The following is a 27,925-nucleotide window of genomic DNA, read 5'->3' as shown; positions in this document are numbered from 1 at the left end:
CTTCCTTCCTTCCTTCCTTCCTTCCTTCCTTCCTTCCTTCCTTCCTTTTTTCCTTCCTTCCTTCGCTCACTACTACCTCCACCTCCCTGATTCAAGTGATTCTCCTGCCTCAGTCTCCCAAGTGGCTGAAATTACAGGCATGCGCCACCACACCGACTAATAGTTTTTAGTAGAGACAGGGCTTCGCCATGTTGGTCAGGATAGTCTCCAACTCCTGACCTCAGGTGATCCACCTGCCTCAGCCTTCCAAAGTGCTAGGATTACAGGCGAGAGCCACTGCACCCGGCCATCCTTTTTCTTTTTCTTTTTTCTTTTTTTTTTTTTTTTTTTGAGACGGAGTTTCACTCATGCTACCCAGGCTGGAGTGCAATGGCGCGATCTCGGCTCACCGCAACCTCCGCCTCCTGGGTTCAGGCAATTCTCCTGCCTCAGCCTCCTGAGTAGCTGGGATTACAGGCACGCACCACCATGCCCAGCTAATTTTTTGTATTTTTAGTAGAGACGGGGTTTCACCATGTTGACCAGGATGGTCTCGATCTCTTGACCTCGTGATCCACCCACCTCGGCCTCCCAAAGTGCTGGGATTACAGGCTTGAGCCACCGCGCCGGGCCCTTTTTCTTAATGGTAGGGAGTGCAGGGGGGCAGCAGCGACTTGTTTTTCACTTTCTTGGAAATATCTTAACATGCCCTAGATTTCTGAATCCCCCAAAACTTCAAAGAGGACAGTTCCTTAAATTGTTGTGGGGCTTACTTATCTCCTCCTCTGATGTATACATGTCTTACCAAGGCATCTACGGCACATGTTACTTGCTAATGAGGAGGTACTATCAACCTGATCCCATTAGTGTGGTGGAAAAATGTGATGTCCTATGGGATGGTGAGATAATCAGAACCTTGTATGACTTGCAGAGGAGCAGGAGCATGCCTAACATTTGTGGTACCTGGGGCAAGAACAAAAACAGAGATTTATTTTCCTGAGCCTTTGGGATTTTTTCCTCTACACTTTTGAAACTGTGCCCAAAAGAGTTAAAGAAACCAGTAACTAACAGAAATTCTTGAGTTTTCAAGACGAAAAACAACTTGCTGAAACGCTGAAACTCCTGCTTGAGATAAAATAACTAGTTGAAATAGGTTAGAACCTAGAGAGCTAAATGGAGTTTGCACAGAATAAGCTTGCTGAGATCACAGCCTGAGTTTTCACCACAGGTGTCATACTAAATCCCCCTGAATTTGCACAAGACCCTTGAGGAGGCACGAAGAGGTAACTGCGCATGCCCAAGGACTTCCCATATCTCCCCTTTCCTTCCACCAATCACCTGCTCTCAGAATCCACCCCCTAAACCTTTTCTAACAAAATTACTGCCTGAAAGCCAGCACAGGGAGCCACCTTTGAGGTTTGCTTCTGTCTCCTTGGGAGTCTATTTTCTTTCTTTTGTGTGTGTGTGTGTTGTTATAACAAAGACTTTTAACATAAAGCTTTTCTCAAAAACGCAGTGTCATATTATTGGCTTCTGGCATATCAGGTGGTGAATCCCTTTTGCGGGATAACATTATCCTAAGGCATTATTAGTATATTAATTTCCTTTGTTAAATTTTGGCTGTCATCGATTTGAATCAGCTGACCAGAAGAGAGATAATGGTGCTAAAGCTTGAACACTGAATTCAGAATCTTTGGCAAATGCACCCACCTAAACTCAACTCAATCTAAAGGTTTTTCTTTGTTTTCTCTTCTAGCATGCTCAGTTCTCAAACATATTCCTAAGATTTCTGTGATGTAGTTAGCAAAATCATTCAATTCTTTCAGTATATATGCCTTCTAATATTGGGACTGGCTTAGTGCTTGTCTCTCTTGAGCATGCGAGGATATAAATCTAATTAGATGTACAGAGGCAATGAGAGTTGGTAAGTGGAGGGCATGGGGAAATTAGCAACCCCTTGCAATTTAACTGTCTCAGCTAAGGGCATTACAGACTATGCATGCGAAGAGGACAGTCTTATTAAAAAGGAAAATGAGTTTGCTTCTGCTAGGATAAAAAAGGGCTCAATTGGTTTGGGGATTCAAGATACAATTACGTCTGAATTCACCCAGCTGTCCCCATTCGCATTCTAAGGATACGACTCTTTCTGGATCAGTGCTCTAGCAATTTCATTAAAAAACATGCAGTGATTGTGTATTCAACATTGTAATTATTTATCAACCTGAAGAATCAGACTTTTTATCAGATTTTTATCTATGTCAGTCCAGTAGCTCTAGGATAAAAGAGATGTTTTTAAAGCAATCATAAAAATATTTGATTTTCATATCTTTACCAACCCAAGAATTTTAAAACCTGTTTGTTATTTTCTTTAATTAAATTCTCTAGTGCAGTCAAAAGTAACCACCATACCCCCTGAACCTTTCTCTTACCCACCATAATGTTTTGGCACAGCAACCACTTTGCATGCCAGAGAATTACCTTCAAGTAATTAACTCCAGATGAACACAAGTGATAACCTAAGTAAATGTTTATTTTGCTTACCAGGGACTACCAGTATCTTATTTTCTAGAGGATATGGGGGCTACCATTGCCTTTAAATCTATCCAGATCATATAATCTCTCCTAAATTTCATTCGGTGTTTGTTGCCTGCAACTTCTGGTACAAAATATGTTTTTCTGGGTTCAGAGCACAAAACAAAAACAACTCTAATCAGTTTAAGCAGAAAATTATTTAATAGAGATAATTAGATTTTTATAGCATCATTGGAATGTGCAAAGAAGTGGAACTCAGGAAGTATTGAGTTCCAAGAACAACTTGCTATAGCTGTGACCCACGGTCAATAGGCCACTTTTACTGTTGCTACCATCTCTCAATATCCACACAGTTGCTCCCAGATATAGGAACACTCTATCTGGCTGTTGCTCCTGGTGACACTGGAATGCTGACCTTTCTTCCACAGCTACTTCTTAACCCTTTGCTTGTGCAACCAAATGCATCAATATAGCAGATGCTATCGATGCCTGTCCTATAGTCCCTTAGCCAGAATTTACCTGCAGTTCAATGAAAGCTTTTTAGCAAGCGAACAGCAGCTTCTCATGTAATGTGATTTGGCTGTGTCCCCACCCAAATCTCATATTGAACTGTACTCCCATTATTCCCACATGTTGTGGGAGGGACCCAGTGGGAGATAATTGAATCATGGGGGCAGTTCCCCCGTACTGTTCTCGTGGTAATGAATAAGTCTCATGAGATCTGACTGTTTTATCAGGGGTTTCCACTTTTGCATTTTTCTCATTTTCTCTTGCTGCTCCTATATAAGAAGTGCGTTTCACCTACTGCCATGATCCTGAGGCCTCCCTAGCCGTGTGGAACTGTAAGTCCAATTAAACCTTTTTTGCTTCCCAGTCTCAAGTATGTTATTATCAACAGTGTGAAAATTGACTAATACATCATGTCAAGCACTTTTGTCTTTCTACTTCTCTTCCTAGGAGGGTTTTCTCTGATGCCATAGGAGCTTGCTCTGCCCATTCACACTGCGATCTGGAATTTCCAGAAATTTAATGCCCCTAGGGTTAATACTCAATAAAGGATGGAAGCTGGATATCAGTCTACTACTAACTTTCTGGTTCCTTGGTGGGATAATTCTAAAGCATGTTCCACACAGTTCCTCATAGGGTTCCCTAGCAAGATTGAGGCCCTTGTATTCACAATGGTAACCTGCTTACTAAAATAATAATTTTTAATTTATTGATGTTTCTCCCTTCTTTTTCTCAGTTTCCACACTTCCTTACCTGTCCTTCTCTAGGTAGCTTTTTAAATAAATTAATTGCACCTAAGTCCTTGTCTCTAGGTCTGCCTTTGGGAGAACCCAATACAGATAGCACCTTAGAAAGCAAATTCTAAGCATAGGATTCTGGACATGAATTACTTGCTGGTCACATGCCAATAATCCAATGCTGGTAGACAGCTGGTATTAGTGACAGAGCTGCAAAGCAGACTGAAAACACAACCATCTAAGTTTTCTTTGTTAAAGTTAGAATCCTGATAGGAAATAAATATTCTACAGACTCTGAGTCCTGGGATGAAGACATTTGGTTGGATGAACTTGAGATACTTATATTCTGAACTTGAATTACTTGCTGGTCACATGGCAACAATCCAATGCTGGTAGAAAGTGAGGTTGTGATAACCTCTGTCATGCTGTAACATCACACTTACTAAGACTCTCACCTGTGGAGGACTGAAATGAGCAACAGAACTAATGGCTTATGCAATAGTTTCTGCACATGACACAAATGGAAAATAATGTAATTGAAAGGATTGTGAAATTGGCTTCTTTTTTCTACTGACCCTTAGCCCTGAATAAATAGTACGATTAGCTCAAATTATCCACCTATCAATTTAGACAACACTGTGAAAGCCAAAGGCCTTCCATGAAAAAATTTTTAAAAACATCTCTTTTCTACAGCTGGAGGGCTAGATGTGTTGAAAATCAGGCTCAGTATTTAACTGTATTAGTGACAGAGCTACAAAGCATACTGAAAACACAACCATCTAAGTTTTCTTTGTTAAAATTAGAATCTTGATAGGAAATAAATATTCTACACACCCTGAGTCCTGGGGTGAGGACATTTGGTTGGATGTACTTGAGATACTTATATTCTCAGATTCCTTTGAAGTCTTTCTAGCCATGAGTCCTCCTTTCTAGGGAAATGAAGCCTTGCATTGCTTGGAGACAATGTAAAGCCTTCATCTGATATTAATGCCTTGCAACATGAAAGTTATCCTATTCAAGACCTGCCCCCACTGCTTTTACACCTGTAACTAACATTAAATAATGATTTAAGCTGGAAAGTACAATTCCTGCTGATGAGAAAAATAAATCTTATTCATTAGAAAATAAACTTTAAAAAATCATATTCACTAGAGAAGCTACAAGGCATGGCTAATATGTACCCGGATATACTGGGGATTATGCTTGGAAATATTCAACATAAATTTGTGTGTGTGTGTGTGTGTGTGTGTGTGTGTGTAATACACTGCTGGATAGAGGAACATTTGGGGTATGAAGATGCTCTTTCTTGACTTCAGATTTGTACTTCAGAATTGCCTCCTGGCAATAACACCTATGATAAGAACTAATACATTGCTGGGCATATTAGTTCTTACAAAGCTTAGTCCTCTTGAAACTTGGGCGTAATGATGGGCTATAATGAACAAGTTGGAGATATCAGAACTGCCTTGGAGAGTACTGAAGGAGTCAGAAGAATCAAACATATTACAGTAGATTTATTAGGTAACATTAGAAAAGTCATCTGCAGAGTCTTTTCTTCAGGAGAGTCCATAGACTTTCATACATTTTATTTATTTATTTATTTACTTACTTACTTATTTATTGAGATAAAGTCTTGCTCTCACCCATGCTGGAGTGCAATGTCACAATCTCGGCTCACTACAACCTCTGTCTCCTGGGTTCAAGCAATTCACCTGCCACAGCCTCCCAAGTAACTGGGATTACAGGTGCTTGCCACCATGCCCAGTTAATTTGTGTATTTTTATTAGAGATGAGGTTTTGCCACATTGGCAAGGCCAGTCTTGAACTCCTGACCTCAGGTGATCTGCCCACCTCGGCCTCCCAGTGCTGGGATTATAGGCATGTACCACTGCACCCGGCCCATACATTTACTTCGCTAATGCAAATAGGGATGCACTAATGAAGGGGCATTAGTATTTTTTTTCATTTCGATTTTGTTTTATTTTGCATTTCATATATTATCCAGTTTCACATTCTCACAGGATCAGCAATGATAACAGCCATCTAGTCTCTCAAGTCTGAAGTGGCAAGACAGTCATAGCTGTGGCTGACATTACAGCACTGATATGCTACCAAACAAAAAACACTGCACAATGTTTCCTTCATTTCGTTTTTCTTAAACAAATGCCTGACACAAAGGCTTACTGCTGAAGAATGGAAACGCTTTTCTTTTTCATGCCTAAAACTAAACATTAAACTTATCTGACAGGGCTAACAAGGTCACCTTAATAATTAATGGTACACACATGAAAAATCCTTTCTGATTCATAAATATTTTGTTACACAGGGTACAAAAATACTTTTCACATTTTGGTTGATTTCAAGGGTGTGCTGTGGAGAGATGAACAAAACGGGCAGAGAGGGCTTTCTTATGACTGTTGGCCCATCCAAGAAGATGAGAGCAGAGGAACCCAATTTGAAAGGAAAGAGCAAACCCATCTATCTGTTCATTAGTGGCTGGAGCTGAGCCTGGAAGTGTGTGGGGCCCTGGGACTTGGGCCTCCCTAAATTGGAGTGGGTGCTGGAGTGGGGTGAAGAGAGAGGGGCCAGACAGGATGACTCACTGGGAGACAGGGCCTGTTGCTGTGATGACACTGTGAAAACAAACTGTACACTCATATATACTCAAGTGTAAGTGTCTTAATTCACACCAGAAAACATGCAAATTAAACATCTCATTTCCTCAAGGGGAAGATACAGAAGCAAATTTGGGTGGGAGGTCAAACCTTGCTGGGTCCTAGTGAGGCCTCTGAGCTGGATTTGGGTGCCCCAGTGAGAAGGTCCCCAAATCCTCCTGGTAGGCATTGGAGAAAGGCTTGAGGATGCAGAGCAGGGCTGAGGAAGAGGAAGGAGGGGAAACAGGAAGCAGTCCACTGAGTCAGGCTTAAGATTCACAGTCTCTGGTGTAGCGGTAGCTCTGCACAGGCCTCCTGGGGGCGGTGGGAGCTCAGGGCACCTGTCCAGGCACCACCAGAGATTCCCAGAACCCGCTCCATGGTGACCAGATTGAAGAACCAACAAAACTTAGGATACTTCCATCCTTACTGGGGGGTGTCAGAGGAAGGGTACCAGGGCACCTGAACATGGAGGGCGGCAGCAGCAGCAGTGGCAGCTGGGTAGGTGAATGCAGCATGGGGGATGGCTGTGGTCAGCTTTGTGGTATACAAAGGGTAGGGGGCCCAGGTCTCTGGGGATGCAGGGATCAGAGCAGCCCCCATCAGGTCATATGGGTTCCATGCGATGAAGTGTGCCCCTAGGGCGGGGTACACGTTGGTTGGATTTGGAGTTGCCACTAGCTTGCTCTTGGCCATCTTGGTGTTGACTTTGGCAAACTCTAGTCTCAGTGTCTGTGGCTTCTCAGGATCGAAGCGAATATTGTTCAGCACATTCTTGGCTGCTTCTGCATGAGTGCCCCTGAATGACTGGGGCACTGTCCTCCTTGATTCTGTATGTCCATTGAACCAAAGGCCATTATGTTATTCTAATACATATGTTACCTATATATTCTAGCTGTTCATAACAACACATCTTCCTATAGAATATAGAATATATGGAAATTAAAGGATGAAAGCAGGACTGGCCCCTCTCATCTATGATCATGTTGAACTGTTTGAAATATGTGTGTTTAAAATGTTCACAACTCTAGGCTATATGATTAGAGGTCCTTACCCCGAAAGGATGATGCTTCCATCAAGATACACAGTAACTGTTTCGCTGAACCTAAAATTATGACTTGTTCCTGATAATTTTGGGTGTCTCATGCCAGTATACAAGGATCCAATAAATGAATTACTAGCACAGTAAGATAATTGGACCTTGATTACCTTGAGGAGCTAGGGATGTTGCTTTATAATGAAGACTGGGAAGACCATATGTGGAACTCAGGAGGCTTGCTGGGTATCTCATACTGCTTCCATGCCTATTGATAACAGTCAATAGGCAATTGCAGCAACCATACCTGATAATAGCAAGGTCTCAGAAGCTCAGGTACCTCAGGGGTAAAGGCCTACCATACCAAGCAAGCAAGCTAGACCGTGCCATAGATGAGGCGAACCTAAAGTGCGTGACAGAGGAGGAAGACAATGGGTATCAAGGATAGTCTTAGGACTAGCTATAGCACTGGAGTCTGGAAAACCTTTTAATTTTAGTCTTCAAAAAATATTTTGTGGCCAGTTGCTACCTTGAAGCATCAGTAATAGAGTGGACTCAATGTGTGGCACGAGTGGACTCAATGTGTGGCACAAGTGACTGAGTGGTAAAACAGATGGTCTATAGTAGATGCTTTTGATGGTCCTATCCATAGCCCTTTGACCTATCTTAAAGTTCAGTTTTATTTCTGCTATATTTCTGGTACACTGTTCAGTTCTACTGTAAGAACTTGTTTTACTGCCTGAGAGGTTTCAATGGTGCCATAAAAATTTTCTCAGCTCACAAGCAGGACATCTAATAAATTCAAGGAATTAAATATCTTTCAGATAAACCTTCAACCAATGAAGGTTGAAAGTTGATGGGATAAATACTGTGTCCCTCTATGGGAAAACTCCTTAACACAGTCAACCTGGTTAGAGTTTCAGTGGAATTAAACTTTATATGTACACCATGATAATCCACTTATTGTCCTACTTTTCAGTGGCTTTCCTCACTTGTCTCATTTTTTCCTTCTCTTCCTGTAATTCCTGAGATCACGTCCCAAACAAATTTTCTCTAACCAAGACCTTTTTGTGGAGTCTTGTTTTAGGGGAACTCCAGGTAAGATGGGCAGAAGAAAGGATTTTGCCTTTAAACTTGCATGTGTGTCCAATTGGTGGAAGTCAATTTGAATTCACACTTCTAGCTGTAAAGGTATCTCAGAAATGTGATGTTTGGCTTGCTGTCTTCTTCAGTTCACTGGAAGGAGATAGAATATAGGTTGAGTGACCCAATACAGTATTCCTCACATTATTTACAATATGGCCCACAAATTGCATTTTTGAGCCAAAGAGAGGAACCAGATTACCTCTACTTCTTTTGTTAAAGGAAGATGTTCTTTTAAAATATGTAATTTAAAATGTGAAGAATTCTGCACAAAATATTTCTCTAATAATTTTACATAGTAATCATTGGCATTTTAATTTTTTTTTTTTTTTGAGACAGAGTCTCGCTGTGTCACCCAGGCCAGAGTGCAATGGTGAGATCTTGGTTCACTACAACTTCCACCTCCCATGTTCGAATGATTCTTGTGACTCGGACTCCTGAGTAGCTATGACTACAGGCATGCAACACCATGTCCAGCTAATGTTTGTATTTTTAGTAGAGATGGGTTTTTGCCATGTTGGCCAGGCTGGTCTCAAACTCCTGGCCTCAAGTGATCCATCTGCATTGGCTTCCGAAAGTACTGGATTACAGCTTTAAGCCATTATGCTCGGTTTATTCTAATATTTTCTTACAATTTTTATTTTGGGTTAAGACTAAACTATTACTAAATAAACAAATAACTGTATTTGTTTGTAGAGACTTAAAATAAGACAATTTTGGAGTTCAACACAAAACTGCCTCAAAATGTATAAATAATGTAAATAGTAAAACATCTGTATTTACAAAACTGGATCTGCAATTTGGCTCTAAAAGTCAAAAGGGAATTTAAAGCAAACCTTTCACATCATGTTTTTCTATATCTTCCTTCTTATGTGAGTGGCATGCATTCTTACTATGATTTTTTTCTTGACAATATTACCAATATCAAGTTCTCTACTTCTAGGTACGCAGGAGGTTTGAAGTTCTCTGTCACCTTCAAATGAGGCATAACCATGTATTTTTTTTTTTTTTTTTTTTTTTTTTGAGATGAAGTCTCACTCTGTCACCCAGGCTGGAATGCAATGGCACAATCTTGGCTCACTGCAACCTCTGCCTCCTGGCTTCAAGCGATTCTCCTGCCTCAGCCTCCCAAGTGCCTGGGATTACAGGCATGTGTCATCACACCCAGCTAATTTTTTGTGTATTTTTAGTAGACACAGGGTTTCACCATGTTGATCAGGCTGATCTCAAACTCCTGATCTCAGGTGAGCCACCCGCCTCAGCCTCCCAAAGTGCTGGTGATTACAGGTGTGAGCCACCACACCTGGCCCCCATGTATCTTAATTTTGCTGGTGGAAGTATTGAGTCATTTCAGGAAGAAAGTTTTTGTTTGCTGATATTTTAATCTCTAACTCATTTTTCTGCTGCGGCAATTTGAGGAAGAACATATTGATGATGAAATGTCATAAGATCTAAGTAGCCTGGAATGCTGATCTATCACATGAAGGACAGTTTCCCTGAAGAGTTGTCTGGACTAAAATAGACTTTTGTATGAGCAAGAAATAAACTTCTGTTTCATTAAGACACTGAAGTTTTCAAATTGTTTATTATTGTCACAAAATCTAGGATAAAAGTAAATTGGATTCAACTAAATTGTGTGCTTTAGGAACACATGCATTTTTGCTCATTCTTTTTGGACTATAACCTTGAATTCAACTGGTAATTTTTCCTAGATTATCTGTTTTTATAAGCAATGGGATACTGAATGGGTTTACTTAGCAAGAATTAAGGTACATATAACTCTTAAGTTAGTATGGGTGAGATAAGTTCTGGATACATGAATTTCCTGTGCATGACTTTAGAGAACAAATTGCTTGTGTTTTCTTCTTATTTCATAATATGGTCTGGTACAGCTGATTTCATGTGCCTTCCATTACCTAAACACTGATATCTACTAAGAATCAATAGCAGATATGCATTATCTAAATATGAATAATAAGCTGAAGTTTTGTTACCTCCAAAACAAAAGTAAAGATTGTACTAAAGTATATATCAGAAAAAAATTTTTTATAATCAGTAAAAATTTAAAACTTACATATAATTAAAGGCACAGTTGACTTTATATCATTTGTAAGATATGCTCAGAAGGTGTCATAATAAATAATTGTAATGTTAAACATTACTACTCATCCAAAAAATGTATGACTAGTGTTATAATAGCTTTGACATGGAATTAATTTTAATAGATTTTAAACACTAATCAAATCATTGGGTTAGTTTTAATCAAGGTTTTCAATGAAAAAAATTGTATGGTTCAGATAATTATATAAGAAAGCTAATTGTGTTATAGTTTGGAAGAAGTATTTTAAAATAAAGTATGTACATAAAATACATCAGAACTAGGTAAAAAGATACAAATATGCACCTTTAAAATGTATCTTGACTATATTTGTTCCCTAAATTTTTTTCAAAAGTTATTAGCCCATGAAAACAAGTATGTTATATACCATCTGGTGCCAAGATTTTGTTCTCTAATATCTTTATTTAATTAAAGAAACTAGGGCTCTTTGTAAGGATAGTCAAATACATGTCTGGATCAGCAACAAAATGTAATAATTTTGTGACCTCTTGTTATTGCCAGAAAGCAAAGACGGTATCAAAATAGAGTTGAGTTAAAAGGCCACAGAAGCCAGTTTAAGAGGTCTCATAATGATCATAATAGTTTAATTAGCAAAAATGGATAAAAGTGTATATTTGATTAAAACAAGTCCATGAATGCCATGATTATTAAATAATACTAGACAGAAAAAAATTTTGCTATTTACTTTCCCTTCAAATAATTAGAATTATACTAAAGATGATTTTTAGTTTATTTGTTCATCCTGATGCCAACACTTCACTGTCTTGGTTACACTGTCTTGGTATATGCAGACATATAATATTTCTTACAAATCTATATATTTAGTGTGTATGACGATTGATAGATAGATAGATAGATAGATAGATAGATAGATAATGTGCTGCTTGTCACTTGCCAATTTCTACAATATAGCCTGCTTGGATTTTGATTGGGCTTTCATTAAATCTGTAGGTCAACTTGGGTGAAAGTGGATATCCTAAAAATATTGAGCTTTTCAATCCACAATCATTGCATATCTCTTCATTTATTTAAGTCTTCTCAATTTCTCTTTGCAATGTTTTGTAATTTTAAGTGTAAAAGGCTTGCATATTTTTGGTTAAACTTATTCCCAATTATTTACATTTTATGCTACTATAAATGGCACTTTGTCATTTTTATTTTCCATGTGTTTGTTTTGATTATAAAAAGATACAGTGAATTTTTGTATATTAAACTTATATCTGAAAACTTGCTGAATTTATTCATTAATTGCAGTAGGTTTTTTCGATATACACAATTATGTCATCTGTAAATAAAGACTATTTTTCCATTTGCATCTTTTTTTGCCTTATATTTATTTTCATGCCTTTTTGCATTGACTAGTTCTTTCATAATAATGAATAGAAACATTGAGAATATTCTGATCTTGACTCCAATCTTAAAGGGAAAGTATTCAGCATTTTATCATTAAGTATGATGGTGAGTTGTAAATTTTTAAAAATCAGTGTAAGGATGTTCTCATCTAGATATGTTGAAAGTTTTCACGAGTACATTTGTAATATTTTTGGTTTTTATTCTTTTTTTTCTTTTCCTTCCTTCCTTCCTTCCTTCCTTCGTTCCTTCCTTCCTTCCTTTCTTCATTTCTTTTCTTTCTTTCCTTTTTGATAGAATCTTGCCTTGTCACTCAGGCTGGAATGCAGAGGTGCAATCAGCACTCACTGCAGCCTTGATCACTCAGGCTCAAGCAATCCTCCCACCTCAGTCTTCCAAGTAGCTGGGACTACAGACACACACTACCATGCCTGGCTAATTTTTTAATTTTAGTTTTGTAGAGACAGGGTCTTGCCATGTTGCCCAGGCTGGTCTTGAACTCCCAGGCTCAAGAAATCCTAATCACCTTGGCCTCTCAAAGTGCTGGGATTACAAGTGTAAGCCACTATGCCTGGCCCATTTAGAATTTAAAAAAAAAACTTTTTATGTATCTATTGAGATAATTCAAATTTGCTCCTTTATTTTGTTAATACAATGAATTACGTTGGTTGTTTTAATTTAACACACACTACATTTATTATTTAGGGATTTTATTTGGTTTTGAATAACAGAAAACTCCCAAGATATCCTCCACAAATCAACAAGGTACTGATTTTTCTCCTAAGACAGTCCAGAAATAGGTAGGGCAAGGGTGGTGTAGAAACTGAACAATGCAATGGGGAATAAAGGTACTTATTTATTCACCTTTCCTGCAATATTGTATGACTTAGAGAAACAGAGTCTTGAGAAGTATTATGGGAACTGCATGCTCACCATAAAAATTAGACCTTTGATAAATGTGGAGAAAATGGAGTCCGAATATTAAAGAATATTAAAGAATATTAAAATTTCTAATCATGAAATTCTGTAACAGTGGTATGAATGAAAAGGTTTAAGCTTGCAAGGAAATGCAGGCAGCTATGCCAGTTTAGCCACCAAAGCGAGATCTTGAAGGATGACGAGCTTATAGAGATGTTTGTGGAAGCTATCACTTCTTTTTTTTTTTTTTTGAGACATGGTCCCACATTGTCATCCAGGATGGAGTGCCGTGGCACAATCTCAGCTCACTTGCAACCTCTGCCTGCCAGGTTCAAGCAATTCTCCTGCCTCAGCCTCTTGAGTAGCTAGGGTTACAGATGTGTGCCACCACACCCATCTGATTTTTGTATTTTTAGTAGAGAAGGCGTTTCACCATGTTGGCCAGGCTGGTCTCAAACTCCTGGCTTCAAGTGATCCACTCACCTTGGTCTCCCAAAGTCCTGGGAGTACAGGTGTGAGCCACTGTGCCCAGCCTGGAAACTACCATTTCTGAGGGAATTGAAGTTAAGTGCTTAGGTGGTTGGCTCAGTGCTGATGTTGTTCAACACAACCAGTAGTCAAGAAGGCATGCTTAAAGTTTGGAACTGATGAGTACTTCTAGATCTATTTGTCAATCTGCTACTGCCACATCCTTTTGAGATTTATGGCTTTTATTTTATTTCTTCATTCTAAATGTCATTCAGTTTCCTCTTTTGTTCAGCTCTAACCTATGAACCATACAGCAAAGAAGATTCTGGAAAATGTATTTCTAAGCCATGTAACACAGTCCAGCACAATCATCATTACCCCTAACTTTCATCCGCATGGTTGCAAGCTCCCTCTTTGCAACTTGAAGTGCTGTGTTCAACTTGAAGCAACAGCAAAATACAGAAGGCTAAATCACCAGGTCAGAGGTCAGATGAAAAGGTCATTTTTCAATAACTTGGCACATTTTTAAATTCCTACCAACTATATTGACCAAAACAATTAGTTGTAGAGTACACTCTCTGCAAAAATCTGCTGAAGATACTTCTTTCAAAAGTGAAGTTGAAAAATTCTAAGTTTTCTTAGGAAGAAGGGCAGGGTAGATATCAGGTAAGCAAATCTTAGGATCTGTTATGGCAAGTCAGAAAAAAGAAACCCTCAAAATACCAAAGTCAATGGCACAATGACCACTTGCATTAACTGTAGTGAAGATTAATTAGAAACAATAATAAGATAAATTTTAAATTATTTTATTTCAGCCATAGGTCCAAGGAGACTGCACAATGGAAATTAGACTCTTATAAGTAAACTATAATAAAAATAATGTGTATCAAAAGTTCTATGAGATAATTGAAAGGATTCTGGGAGCAATAGTTGTCATCATGAAAGTTTTTATTAGAAAATAAAAACTATAAATTAAGAGCTGGGGTTCACTTCTAGGATGAGATAGTAATAAAGCACTTTCATATTTACAAGATTTTAAAGATTTGTCTTCCGGTGTCAATTTTATGTATAATAAAAGATGTATCTGAAGACCTTACCACATGAATTACATTCATTGAGTTTCTTTCCAATGTGAATTTTCAGATGTCTTTGAAAATATGAGAAAAAAACTAAAGGATTTTCCACATTCCTTATAGTCATACCTCCCAGTATGAGTTCTCACTTGCTAAGGCATGAAAAATACTTGAAAGTTTTCTCACATTATTTACATTTATTTATTTTCAGTATGTGTTCTCACATGTGTACTACAGTGTGAGGGATTACACTTTCCTACACTTTTTGCTCTTATGTGGTTTCTTTTTAATGTGAATTGTGCCTCAATTTGAAAAAATAGACCCAGGGTAAGGTTTTTCTACACTCCTTATGCTAATAGAATTCTCTTCAGTGTGAGTTCTCACACTGTTTTGTAAGGGATGAGGAATAGCTGAAGGTGTTTCTGCACTTCATTCATTCAATGTGTTTATTGGTCAGCGGTCTCCAGAGAAACAGAACCATTAGAAGATAGATAGATGGATAGAGAGATAAAGATAATTTATTATGGGAATTAGCTCATATGATTATGGAGGCTGAGAAGTCTCATATCATATTATGATATGTCATCTGCTAACTGGAGAACCAGGGAAGCTAGTGGCATAGCTCAGTGCAAGTCTGCAGGCCCAAGAACCTGGAGGGCCACCAGTATAAGTCTCAAAGTACAAAGACCAGAGAATCTGGACTTCTTATAGCTAAGAACAAGAAAACATAGGTGTATCAGAATGAGAAAGGAGAGAAAATTCACCTTTCCTGTACCTTTTTATTGTATCTAGGCTCTCAACTGATTAGACGGCGTGCAGCCACACTGGATGAGGGCAGATCTTCCTTACTCAATCCACTGATTCAAATGTCAGTCTCTTCTGGACCACCCTCATAGACAGATTAAAAAAAAAATTATGCTTTCACAGCTACCTGGGTATCCTTAACCCAGTCAAATTGACCCATAAAAATAACCATCACATAATGTTTCTTTAATGTGTATTATCACATGTATGGCAAAATATGAAGAATAAATGAAGGATTTTTCATATTGTTTATAATCATAGAGGCTGTTTACAGGGTTTATACTCACATTTCTATTAAAAGAGAAGGGCAGGCCGGGCGTAGTGGCTCAAGCCTGTAATCCCAATACTTTGGGAGGCCGAGGCGGGTGGATCACGAGGTCAAGAGATCGAGACCATCCTGGTCAACATGGTGAAACCCCGTCTCTACTAAAAATACAAAAAATCAGCTGGGCATGGTGGCGCATGCCTGTAATCCCAGCTACTCAGGAGGCTGAGACAGGAGAATTGCCTGAACCCAGGAGGCGGAGGTGGCGGTGAGCCGAGATCGCGCCATTGCACTCCAGCCTGGGTAACAAGAGTGAAACTCCGTCTCAGCCTCCTGAGTAGCTGGGATTAGAGGGGCAAACTGTATACTTGGCCATTTTTCTTACATGTATAGGGCTCTTTTTTGGTTTACTCTCATTTAAACAGAAAGTTTGAGGAATAAATGAAGGCTTTTCTTCATTCTCTATATTCATAAATCCTCTCTCCAATGTTAGTTCTTACAAGCACAGTAAGAGATGTGGAAGAAATAAAGGCTATCTACATTCTTTTATATCCATAAGGTAAATTACAATATGAGTTATCACATATGCTCTAAAGGATTAGGGGCAACCGAATGTTTTTACACATTTTTATGTTAGTAAGATTTTACTTCAGTGATAGTTTTCACGTTTTCTAAGAAATTAAAGAAATGGAAAGCTTTTTCACATTTCTTATGTCTCCTCCACTGTGAGTTCTTTTTTTTGGAGATGGAGTCTCACTCTGTCACCCAGGCTGGAGTGCAGTGACATGATCTTTGCTCCCTGCAACCTCTGCCTCCTGGGTTCAAGCAGTTCTCCTGTCGCAGCATCCTGAGTAGCTGTGATTACAGGTGCACACAACCATGCCTGGCTAATTTTTGTATTTTTATTAGAGATGGGTTGTCACCATATTGGTCAGGCTGGTCTTGAACTCCTGACCTCAGATGATCTACACACCTTGGCCTCCCAAAGTCCAGGGATTATAGGCATGAGGCACTGTGCCCAGCCCACTGTGAGTTCTTACATGTACATCAATAAATGAAGAATGAACAAAGGCTTGCTTACATGTATATTCACAGTATTATTCTCCAGCGTGAAATTTTTCATGATTCCTAAAATACAAAGAACACATAAAGGGTTCCCTATATTCCTTGCTTTGATAGGATATGTGTCCAGTGTATGATGCCATGTGTGTTTTAACAAGTGAAAGATCAATGAAGACTTTCTTGCATTCACTGAATTAATATAATTTCCCTGCAGCATGAGTTCTCTAGTGCACATTTAGATTTGAAATCTGTCAGGGGTCTTTTCGCGTTTATTACTCTCATTATCTTTGTCTCTAATTTGGAGTATTTTCTACAGAGTAGATATCAAGATCTTTTTGAGAGATTGTCAAGTTTGATTATATTCATAGAGGTTCTTCACCATATGAATTCTCAAATATATGTCCTGTGTCTTGTGCTGATCCATCTATGTCATGGCAAAAAAATGGGGATTATATAATTGAAAGTTTTTTACATTGTAGGTTAAGTTGTATAATACTAATTGAAGGTAGACCATGATAAGAAAAGGCCATATATGGTCATCCTTAGAAGAAACACTCCTGAAACTGTTGTGGCTAAAAACTCAACTTAGGATATACAATGGAATATGAAAAATATGTAATCAAGTCAAAGAAAAGAGAAAATGAGGAGCAAAGGAATGAAAATGGAGGGTATGAATAAAAATTGCAATAGAGACAATCATATTATAAATAATCACATTACATATAAATGAAATAAACTCTCTAATTGAAAAGCAAACATATTAACACCAGATAAAATGCAGGATTTAATGTTAGGTTGTTTTAAAAAGATGCTTTTTAAATATAAGGACAGGTTGAAAATAAAAGGATGAAAAAATATATCATGCAAATCTTAAGTATAAGACATGTGGGCTAACTATATTAATATCAGACAGAGTAACTAGAGACTAAAAGGGACACTTTATAATAATGAATGTCAATCATCAAGAAGCTATTAATTGTGCATGTAATAACAGCTTTAAAGTACATGAGGTTAAAAACATGATAGAACTGAAAGTAAATAAAAAAATTCACAATCACAGGTGAAGAATTTAACACTTTTCTCCTAGTAATTGGCAGAACATGTAAAAAGAATGTTAAGAATAAAGAAGATCTAAAAACATTATCAAGTGACTTGATTTAATATTTATAGAATACTCAACTAACAACTGTAGATTACACATTTCTTTCAAGTACGCAGGGAGAACTCACTATAGTAACTTACATGCTGAATAATTTTTAATGACTTCATAAATCTCAAAGGGTTGAAATTATACAGAGTATGCTCCCAGACCAAAAGATAATTATTTTGGATATCAAAAGTGTTATCTTTGGATATTTAGAAATTAAGCAACTCAATTATAGTCAAATAATGGATCAACGTGAATGGCAATAAAAACAACATACCCAAGTTCATGAAATACAACTTAAGTAATATATAGAAAGAAATGTATACCTTTAATTTATATATTTTTATATTTTAATGTATGTTAGAAAAGAAAGGATTAGAATCTATCTAAGCTTTCAGAGAGGCTGGGAAAAAAAAACTAAACTCAAAGTATGTAGAATAAAAGAAAAACAGAAGAGCAGAAATCAATAAAATAAGAAACAAAAAGTAGTCTAGAAAAGGTAGTTTACACCTGTAATCCCAGCATTTTTGAAGGTTGAGAGGATTGCTTAAGCCCAGGAGTTTGAAGCTAACCTAGGCAACATAGTGAGACACTGTCTCTACAAAAATTAAAAAAATTAGCTGGATGTGGTGGCACGCACCTATAGTCCTAGCTATTCAGGAGGCTGAGGCAGTTTTTTGTTTGTTTGTTTGTTTGTTTGTTTTGAGAAAGAGTTTTGCTCTTTTGCCCAAGCTAGAGTGAAATGGTACCATCTCGGCTCAACGCAATCTTTGCTCCCCAGATTTAAGCGATTCTCCTGCCTCAGTCCCCTGAATATCAGAGATTACAGGTGCCCACACCACACCTGGCTAATTTTTGTATTTTCAGTAGGGATGGGGTTTCACCATTTTGGCGATACTGGTCTCAAACTCCTGACCGTGGGTGATCCACCTGTCTCGGCCTCCCAAAGTGCTAGGATTATAGGCGTGAGCCACTGTGCCTGGCCTCAGGAGGATCTCTTAAGGCTAGGGGTTTGATGTCACAGTGAGCTATGATTGCATCACTGTACTCCAGCCTTTTTTTTCTCTAAAAAAAGGAAGAAAACCAAAAGTAATAGGAAAATCAATAAAACCAATGCTTGGTTTGTTTTAAAAATTAATAAAATTGAAATACTGACAGCAATACCAATAAAGACAAAAGGAGGAAAAACATAAATTACCAATAGCCATAGTGAAAGGGGGGCCTTGCTACAAATTCTAAATATGTTGAAAGATGAGTGAGAAACATTATCAATAGCTTCATGACAATGTCAACATTTTTGATAAAATAGGCAAATTTGCTTAAAAAACACAAGCTGCCAGCTGACAGAAGAGGAAACGGAAAATTAGAATTGCAGCATATTTATTTAAGAAATTGAGTGTGCAATTCAAAATCTTCTCATAAAGAAAATGTCATTCATGGTTGGCTTCTGCAGTAAATTCTATCAAATACATAAAGTAGAAATAATAACTGTCTTACATAAACTCTTTCATAAAAGAAGGGGAGGAAGCTATTGCCAAGTCATTTAATGAGGCCAGGAGAACCCTGAAACTAATCCTGGCAAGTGCATTACAAGTAGAAAAATGTAGATCAACATCTCTCATGAATGTAAATGCACAAATTCTGAACAAAATTAGCACACTGAAGTTATCTAGTAGCTTATAGTTTTCACATTGCTGCATGTCACCTGGAGGAAAAACATATAAACAATTTTCCTGGACAATCATGATCATGCAGGTGCTGTTCCATTTCCAGTCTGCAGGACTCCAGCTCATGAGATCTGCTTGGATGCCTTTGTATTCTTCCATCGTTGGTCCTGCTACTCCATATTCAGAATAGGACTTGCTTCAGATTTCTTTGCTCAAATTCCAGCTGTGGCCATCATTGCTACCACAGTGATGTTCATTTGAACTTGTAAGTGGGAAACAACAAACAACTGGGACAAGGGTGAAGCAAGTAACTCAGATGCAAATTTTAAGTTATTATCCAAAAACTTGGAGATAAATACTATTTGTTGCAATACTCTAAAAATTAAAATGTAATGTAAACACCCATGAGAAAGAAAATATGAAATTTTAAGTAAAGACAGGAACCACCTTGCTCTTGCACACATTTGCCACATTAACCTCACCCTCATCCTGTCAGATCCTATTGTCAACTTTGTTTCCTGATCTCACTGGGGTAAAAGTTACCATACCTACTTCACAGCTCTTACCCTGGGCTGCTCCTTCAAGGCCAAAAAGGCCACGAAATTCTAAATCCAATAATGTTGGGATTGTTCAATTTACAAGAGATAATTTCCTTTCATTTGAAAATATAATCTCTTCTATAATATGTTGCCAATGCTAACTTTATTAGATACATTCATAGATTAAAGAAAAAAAATCTTAAGTGGAAAAGTTTTGGAAAAGCAAGATTACTCTGATATTTATCTCTGCACCTTGTTGCCACTGTCCGATAAAGCCACCCACCAGAGACATACACACATACAGGCACAAATACGCACACACACAAATATACAAACCACTCCTGGGTTTTGTGTATTTGTAGCTAAAGTGCTCTAAAATTGTTCAAGGCATCACCATTTATGTATTATTATAGATTTTTGTTGATATTTTGGTGACTACGCTGATAATGGGAAGTAATGCTCTCCTCAAGGTATTCCAGATCAGTCTAAGAAAGACAGAAGTAGTAATGCTTTAGAGATACCTTCAAATTCTAGATTTTACCAATAAGACATTTGTTAAATAAGATACAAAGGGAGTAGTACACATTGGAATCTCTAGGCCTGTTTCAAATCATGTATTTCTATATGTGACAAGGTTGTCAGGAATTAATCAAATATGTTACTTGGAAAAGGCAAGAGAAAGACCAAATCTAAAAGTAGTATGAGCTTTCTTCTCTTATTTGGCATACAAATTAATATTATCTTGAAAATCACCATCTTTGCCACAAGTCACAGGGACTACTAAAGACTGGGTCCTAATGGTAATATCCTAGAGGAAATGGTATTTACTGTTCTCCAGCCATTAATATTCATAATGGGGGCTGTAAGTATGGTGCAAACTTCTGAAAGTCCTAGAATTCACAAGAATTTTTCATTTGTTTGTGATTATGCCAATAACCAGAAGCAATACAGTTATCAAAAGCCGCAGTCAGATAATGATTACTATAGTCAGAAACAGAAAGCTCAACAAGAAATTCAAGTATTTAAGTGATTTTGCTATTATATCTCTTCCTATGACATATTATTAAGGGGGCATCTAGGTGTGCAAGAAAAACATCCACTTAAAAAGATGCTAATGGCTACTGTGCTGGCCAAAATGAATGTTCTATGGAAGATTTTGATGAAGAAATAGATGTCACAGGCCTCACTGATTTTAGTTTCCATTTTAAGAGGAAGCACCTCAACTGCCACCATTCCAGATAGTTTACCTTGTCCTCACTGGCCATCAGTTTTCTTTAGTGAGCTTAGCACTGTACAGAAATTCAGCAGCAATGTTGAGTTGCCATTGTCACCTATGATCATTACACAGAAAAATGCCTGGATGTTCAAAGTCATTGACCTACCATCTGTTACACTAATTGTGGAGTAAAATTTTTTTTCAATATTTGCAGACACATAAAACATAAGAATTATGGAAAAAAGATTAAATGAGATACTCTTAATTTTAAATCATTGGTGTTGGTGAATACTGACACATGCAGATATGCATTTGCCTCCCCTCTTACAGGGAGTGCATATATCTCGACCCCACTGAACTCACGTGAAACAAATGGGAGCAGTCATGTTCTTAAACCAACAAACACAAACCTCCTGCTTCCTAGCTACCAGTATTTCCAAACTTGGTACCAGAAAAGGCATGAGTAAACTTACAATAATATTAACATAACTTTTAGGCTCCTGAAATATAAGTGCATTTTTCCCCATGTGAAGGAAGCTGGTCTGCAGTAAAAGGGAATGAAACCAGCAGGATAGAAAAAATGGTCTTTTAAGTTTTTGTTTGTAATTGTTGCTGCCTTACCCTTCAATAAGTTTTGATTTCCAATCGTATCTTAAATTACATTATATACCCCAATAGTTTCTCAAAAAATTCTGTTTTTTATCTTGAGAGCTAATTTGAATTGGGTTTCTGTTGATTAAAAGAATTAAGACTAACAGAGGTATTAAGTTGGCAAAAGATCTTTCTGGTTAGTACATTTTCTGTTACCATGAAGTATTATTTTCTAACAGTCATTTTCAATGCAGAATATAAGAGTGCAGAAGAGCATATGTTTTTTAAACATGGTTCTGAATGTTGATGGCAGTAGTGATAATTTGAGGCATAACATTTAGGGACAGGCTAGTTGAGAGACACAAGGTTCCTTCAAGGAACATGCTCAGGAATATCTTTAACCTCCATTCTTTGTGTCTGCTAGAATTTGGAATGTCTGACTTTCCTGGCATGGATCAGATTTTTAACAATTGTCAGATAAAAATTTCTGGTCAGAAAGAGAACTTGGAACAGAACTTGGGCAAAGTATTGCATATGCCTTTTTATTTCATGTCAAATGTAATATCCAAACAATGTTGGGGTATTTCAGAATTGCCTATTTGGACATTTTCAATCTTTTGAATATCCTTAGTTCTTGACCTGCTCATTCACATTTGAGATCACATGACGCAAGAGGGTTCTCATAGCATCCCATAGGTAAAAAACTTCTGCGGTGATTTCCAGGCTACCGATCCAGCATTAGAGGCAATATTCTGATTATTTTTTGTTACATTTCCCAGGATAAAGCCTGCAGGGTTTTGCTCAGATTACATTTCTGTTCATGGAGTATTCCAGTGAGGCCTCTATCTGAGTTAGATTTTCATTAAACATCGCCAAAGTGAACTCTCATTGAATGTTATTTGGCTTTGTTTGGGAAAAAAGACACAAGCCTCTCCCTTAACAGATTGGAAATATACATGAAAGGAGCTTGCTATTTAGTGCCTATATTTTATTGATTTTACAGGAAAGAAATTCATTTTTACAGGAACAGGCATTGGATTAGCAAAAAAAAATCATTATGTTTGTCTCCTTTGTTCTTTTGTGAAGAAAATACATCATTACAGTGTTTGCATAAGATTAGGAAACCCTCAGAGGATTATCCCAAAGATAACTCATAACACTCCATTATGACCTCATAATATCCAGAGAGACCTCTGCTAGCACAGCCAACCTTTCAACTTTTAAGAAAACCTTTTCTAAAAATTCAACCGTCAGCCAAAAAGGGATAATTTTATACACATTTAAATAGCTGTATTAACTAAATTGTCTAAAATGATACATAATTTCCATGTTTACAGTAATCAAACTAGAACTAGAAGTTCCGTGTTGCTCTTTTCAGTAGTGGTTTTAAAGGTTTAGTTGTTTAGAGGACACTGAAGCTTATGTTTACAATACCAAAAACATAGCTAATAGGTTTCTTAGAAAATTATTGCCTTAATTTAAATTCATTTGTGGAAGAAATTCAAATTATTTTCCACTTTCCAATTGCTGGAATAAGGTACCTTTCACCTTGTGAATGCTATCATTTGACCACAACTACCTATATATTCAATTGCCATTTAGGAAGAAAATAAAAGCAAGGAAGGGAAATAAAGTAAGAAGGTCAATGGCCCTAGATTAACATCATAAAAGGCAAGTTGAGATTTATAGAAATCTCAAAGAAAGTCTCTAAAGTCTGAGAGAGAAAATAGGTAAAATGAATGGCTCTGTTTATGTTGATGAGTCTCTATCCTGCTAGTTTCTAAAAAACTTATTTTCACTGTCCTTAACTATTTTATTCACTAAGAAATAATGACTTGTCACTCATGTTCAAAATTGTTTTAGGTGCTATGTGTGACATAGAGGAGAACTAGTACTTCCCCTTACAATAGCCATAATCCACAAAAACATTTGGATTGCTGATCTGCTTATGAAGATTTTCAGAATCCATATTTAGTCAATTTTACTAAGTAAAATTTTTAGCCTTGCTACTTTCCTGCCTGTGATGGAGACAGGGTATTCTGGATTGCTGCATAAACGTCTTAGTCATCTTGCTCAGGATACCGTTAATGCAGATTTAAAAGCACACCTGACATTTATCAGTTCACTTTCTCATTCTGTTCTCCAAAACTCAACTTTGAGAGATGCTATTAGCCAGGAATATTTCCTTGAAAATTCAGTTATTTGCATATGTTTGCCAATTGTGAGATGACTAAATGATACTATAATTTTAATTGCAGTAATTCAGAGTACTGTCCCTTGATAATACCCCGGGGAAAACAATACAACTGATGCAAGACAGGCAAGGCTCCAAATTAGGGCTTATTTCAGGAGGGTTTTTGGCTTCATACATAAAAGAATTCAAGGACAAGCAGGTGGTGTTAGACAGCGATCTTTTATTGAAAGGGACTGCTCCTTGCTGAGCAGGGCTAACCCTTTTGCAGTTCATCCAGAGTTAGCAGTAGTAGCTTATGGGTTGTTGTCAACTGTATTTACACTCACTTACACCAACTTTCACTTACATGCAAATTAAGGGGTGAGTTAATGCAAACTGAGGATTTGGTTATTCAGAACTTTCTAGAAAAAGGGGCAATAACTTCTAGGTCATTGCCTGGTAAAAGGCAGTAACTTCTGGCTTGCTATGACATTTGTAAATTGTCATGGGGCTGGTGGGAGTCTCTTATGCTAATGAGCAGTGAGGGCAATTAGAGGTTGCCTTCAGCACCACCTGCTAGTTCCTGCGGGTTTTTTCCCTTCAGCTGTGCATCACCTGCTGGTTCCTGCCAATTTCTTCATTTCATTCTGTTCTGACAGGGAAATAAGTCATGCTGGTCTCCTACCTCACTCCTTCTCTGACGACTGTCTCACACATCTTAAGTAGACAACTTGGAACCTAGTCAGACAACTGTGTAAAAAAGTAAAAGTAAAAATAAAAATCACCTGCACCAAGGAATGTGGCAATACATCCAGGAAAACTCCTGCTTTCAAGGCTTGGGACTAATCCTCTGTCGTTTGAGAGCCCAAATTAGGACTTATCACAGGAGGGTTTTTGGCTTCACACATAAAAACATGTGTCTAGTCTCTTCATAGAGTCTTCTGTGTGATTGACTGCGCTGATTCTTTCAAAGCAGTAGTAAAAGGTTGCCCTGGTATGCCTGTGGCTTTCTCTCCAGAACATGCATCCTTGGCAGTGAATCTCTTGATTTTAACATCTTTTGCAGTCTGAATCATCAGGTCCTGGCTCCTTTTTGCTTCTCATCTAATTCCTCTCATTCTTTTCCTGCTCACATTTTACTATAAGCAGCAAGAAAGAAAAAGGCTGTACATTCAACCCTTTGCCTGAAAATCTCCTCAGCTAAATCTCCAAGTTCCTTGCTTACAAGTTCTTGCTACATAACTACAGGACACAATTCAGCTAAGTTTTCTCTCACCATATAAAAGGATTCCCTTTTCTTCCATTTCCGATAATATTTTCCTCATTTCTGCACCCTCACCAGCAGAGACTTTAACATTCTTCTTTTCTTTCTTTCTTTCTCTTTCTTCTTTCTCTTTCTTTCTTTTCTTTTCTTTCTTTCCTTCTTTATCTTTTTTTTCTTTCTTCTTTCTTTCTTTCCTTTCCTTCCTTCCCTCCCTACCTCCCTTCTTTTCTTTCTTTCTTTTTCTTTCCTTCTTTCTTTCTTCTTTGTTTCTTTTTCTTTCTTTCTTTCTCTCTCTCTTTCCTTCATTCCCTCCCTCCCTCCCTCCCTCCCTCTCTCCTTCCTTCCTTCCTTCCTTTCTTCCTTCCTTCTTCCTTTCTTCCTTCCTTCCTCCCTTCCTTTTTTCTGAGACGGAATGTAGCTCTGACACCAGGCTGAGTGCAGTGGCATGATCTAAGCTCACTGCAACCTCTGTCTCCTGGGTTCAAGCAATTCTCCTGCCTCAGTCTCCCAAGCAGCTGGGATTACAGGCACGTGCCATCATACCCAGCTAATTCTTGTGTTTTTAGTAGAGACAAGGTTTCGCCATGTTGGTTAGGATGGTCTCGATCTCCTGACCTCGTGATCCACCCACCCCGGACTCCCTAAATGCTGGGATTACAGGTGTGAGACACCGTACCCGGCCAACATCCACATTTCTACCTACAATCTATTTAAAGCGATGTAGGTGTTCTCTATGGCAACATATTTCTCTACCATGCTCCTCACTTCCTTCTGAGTCCTCACTAGCAGAGTTGTTAACACCATGTTTCTACTAACAGTCTATCCAAAGCAAGCGAGGCCTTTCCTGTCATGCCTCCCAAAGTTCTTCCAGCCTCTGCCTACTCTGTCCAATTCAGAAGTTGCCTGCACATTTTAGGTGTTTGTTACAGTAGCAACTCACTTCCAGGTTTTAAAATCTGTCTTTGTCAGAGTTCAGCCAGAGAAACAGGCAGCAGGAGATGTATAGTAATTGATTTATTGCAAGAAAATGACATATTCAGTTGTGGATGGTGGCTAGACAAATCCAAATCTGTACAGCAGGCAGTTGGGAGGGGCAGGCTGGAATTCTGGGTCATAAGCTGAAGCTGCTGTCCAGAAGCGAAATTTCTTTTTCATCTCAGGGAAGACTTAACTCTGCTTTTCTGGCCTTTCTACTGATTGAAATAGACCCACTCAGGTTATCTAGGAGAGTCTCCCCATTTTAAATTTAGCTAATTGGCAACCTTAAATCTATTTAAACCTTAATTTCTTTGCAGTATAACATATTCATAGGTTTCAGGCATTAGGGTGTGAATATCTTGGTGGTCATTATTTTGCATGCAATACCATTCTAGAGTATCTGCAAAGTTCAGAAACTCCTGGTGAGAGAAGAGTCCAAACAAGAGAGCAAATGTTTTTTCCTCAAATAATTCAACTCCTTCACCAACATATCTTTAAATAAATTTTGTTTGGTTAACTAATGTTAATTCTACAATGTATTTTCTTTCAAATTCCTTATCAATCAGAACAATGTCACAATCCAAAGACAAATAGATGTTGGCATACTGTACCATCAGAAACTCCCTTAAGCCCAGAATTTGGAACTCTGTTAAGATTTTCCTGCTGTGACAACAGGAAATTGTAGGAGATGCATTACTTGGTCCTAGTGTCTATTGGCTTTATAGAAACACCTTAAACACAGTAAATCTGGGTATTAAAAAACCTGTCCAGCACTCTTAATAGGATCATAACTTTAGACAGAGATAAGGAAGAACCCATTAGTCTTTTCTATGTTAATTTACATGAGAAAGAATACATTATGCAGATATATTTTTATGAGATGACATGTGTTTTAGAATGAAAGTCTAATGCTTAAAAGTGTGATCTTGAAAAGCATAGCTTAAAATTATCCATATTCTTAGTGAACAAACAAAACTCCATGTAGGAAGCTTGGAAAAACTACACATAGATAAATGTGAAATGATTCCACCCCAAACTTTTATCAAAAAGTCAGAGCTGTGTAAATAGGAAAAACTAAAAAAAAAACTTTAAAAATGAAATACGACTACAAAAATCATACATTCTTATGTAGTATCATATAGTGTGAAAGGTACTTTCAAAATTAAAGTTATGTTTACTAGGTTGGGTTAATTTCGTATTACCCTTCAGGAATAGATACTATAAATTTATTCAGAAATATGAAATTTCCTGATATAAAATATTTATAATAATACATTAATTTGAAAACTAATTATATAACAACGAGGCCAACGAAATGAGTAACATTACTAAGGACAATAGTAGAAATTTTTTTAAAAAGTGGAATTAAAGATTACAAAAACAAACTGAAAAGTGAGGAAAACAAAATTAATTTTAAAGTTTCAGATACTACATTATTCCAGAAATTCTGATTTCCTCCTACACTCCTGGCTCAGAATATTGGGTAATATTGGCTTCAGAAACTTGAACTCATTGGTCCCAGAAGCTCCCGCCAGACACACCTCGTACTGGTAGCTCTGGGACAGGGTCCCGGTGCCACTTACGTCCACCAGATGCCCTGGAAAGGGACCCTCGGGCACCGAGGCCGCCCGGCCCCTCCTGCACAGCCGCACCGCCACGAACAGGAGCACCGAGAACAGGAAGAGCGACGACACCGAGGCCAA

General features: G+C 37.8%; 1 protein-coding gene and 1 pseudogene across 1 annotated transcript in view; both read right to left on the bottom strand.

Annotated features, from left to right (window-relative positions):
- Positions 1-5,710: 5,710 nt before the first annotated feature.
- Positions 5,711-8,784, bottom strand: LOC116531595 (annotated as a pseudogene).
- Positions 8,785-26,243: 17,459 nt separating this feature from the next.
- LOC116531624 (protocadherin beta-12-like) overlaps positions 26,244-27,925 on the bottom strand; it is a 44,474-nt gene continuing 42,792 nt past the window's right edge. Inside the window, exon 2 of the mRNA XM_032250503.1 lies at positions 26,244-27,925. Coding sequence (XP_032106394.1) covers positions 27,656-27,925 — 270 coding nt within the window. The 3' untranslated portion in view covers positions 26,244-27,655.

This window comes from Sapajus apella, unplaced genomic scaffold, assembly GCF_009761245.1.
Source record: "Sapajus apella isolate SASKATOON/1434 unplaced genomic scaffold, GSC_monkey_1.0 scaffold71, whole genome shotgun sequence".
NCBI lineage: Eukaryota > Metazoa > Chordata > Mammalia > Primates > Cebidae > Sapajus > Sapajus apella.
The sequence above is the reverse complement of the archived record's forward strand: the minus strand, read 5'-3'. Positions and strand labels throughout refer to the sequence as shown.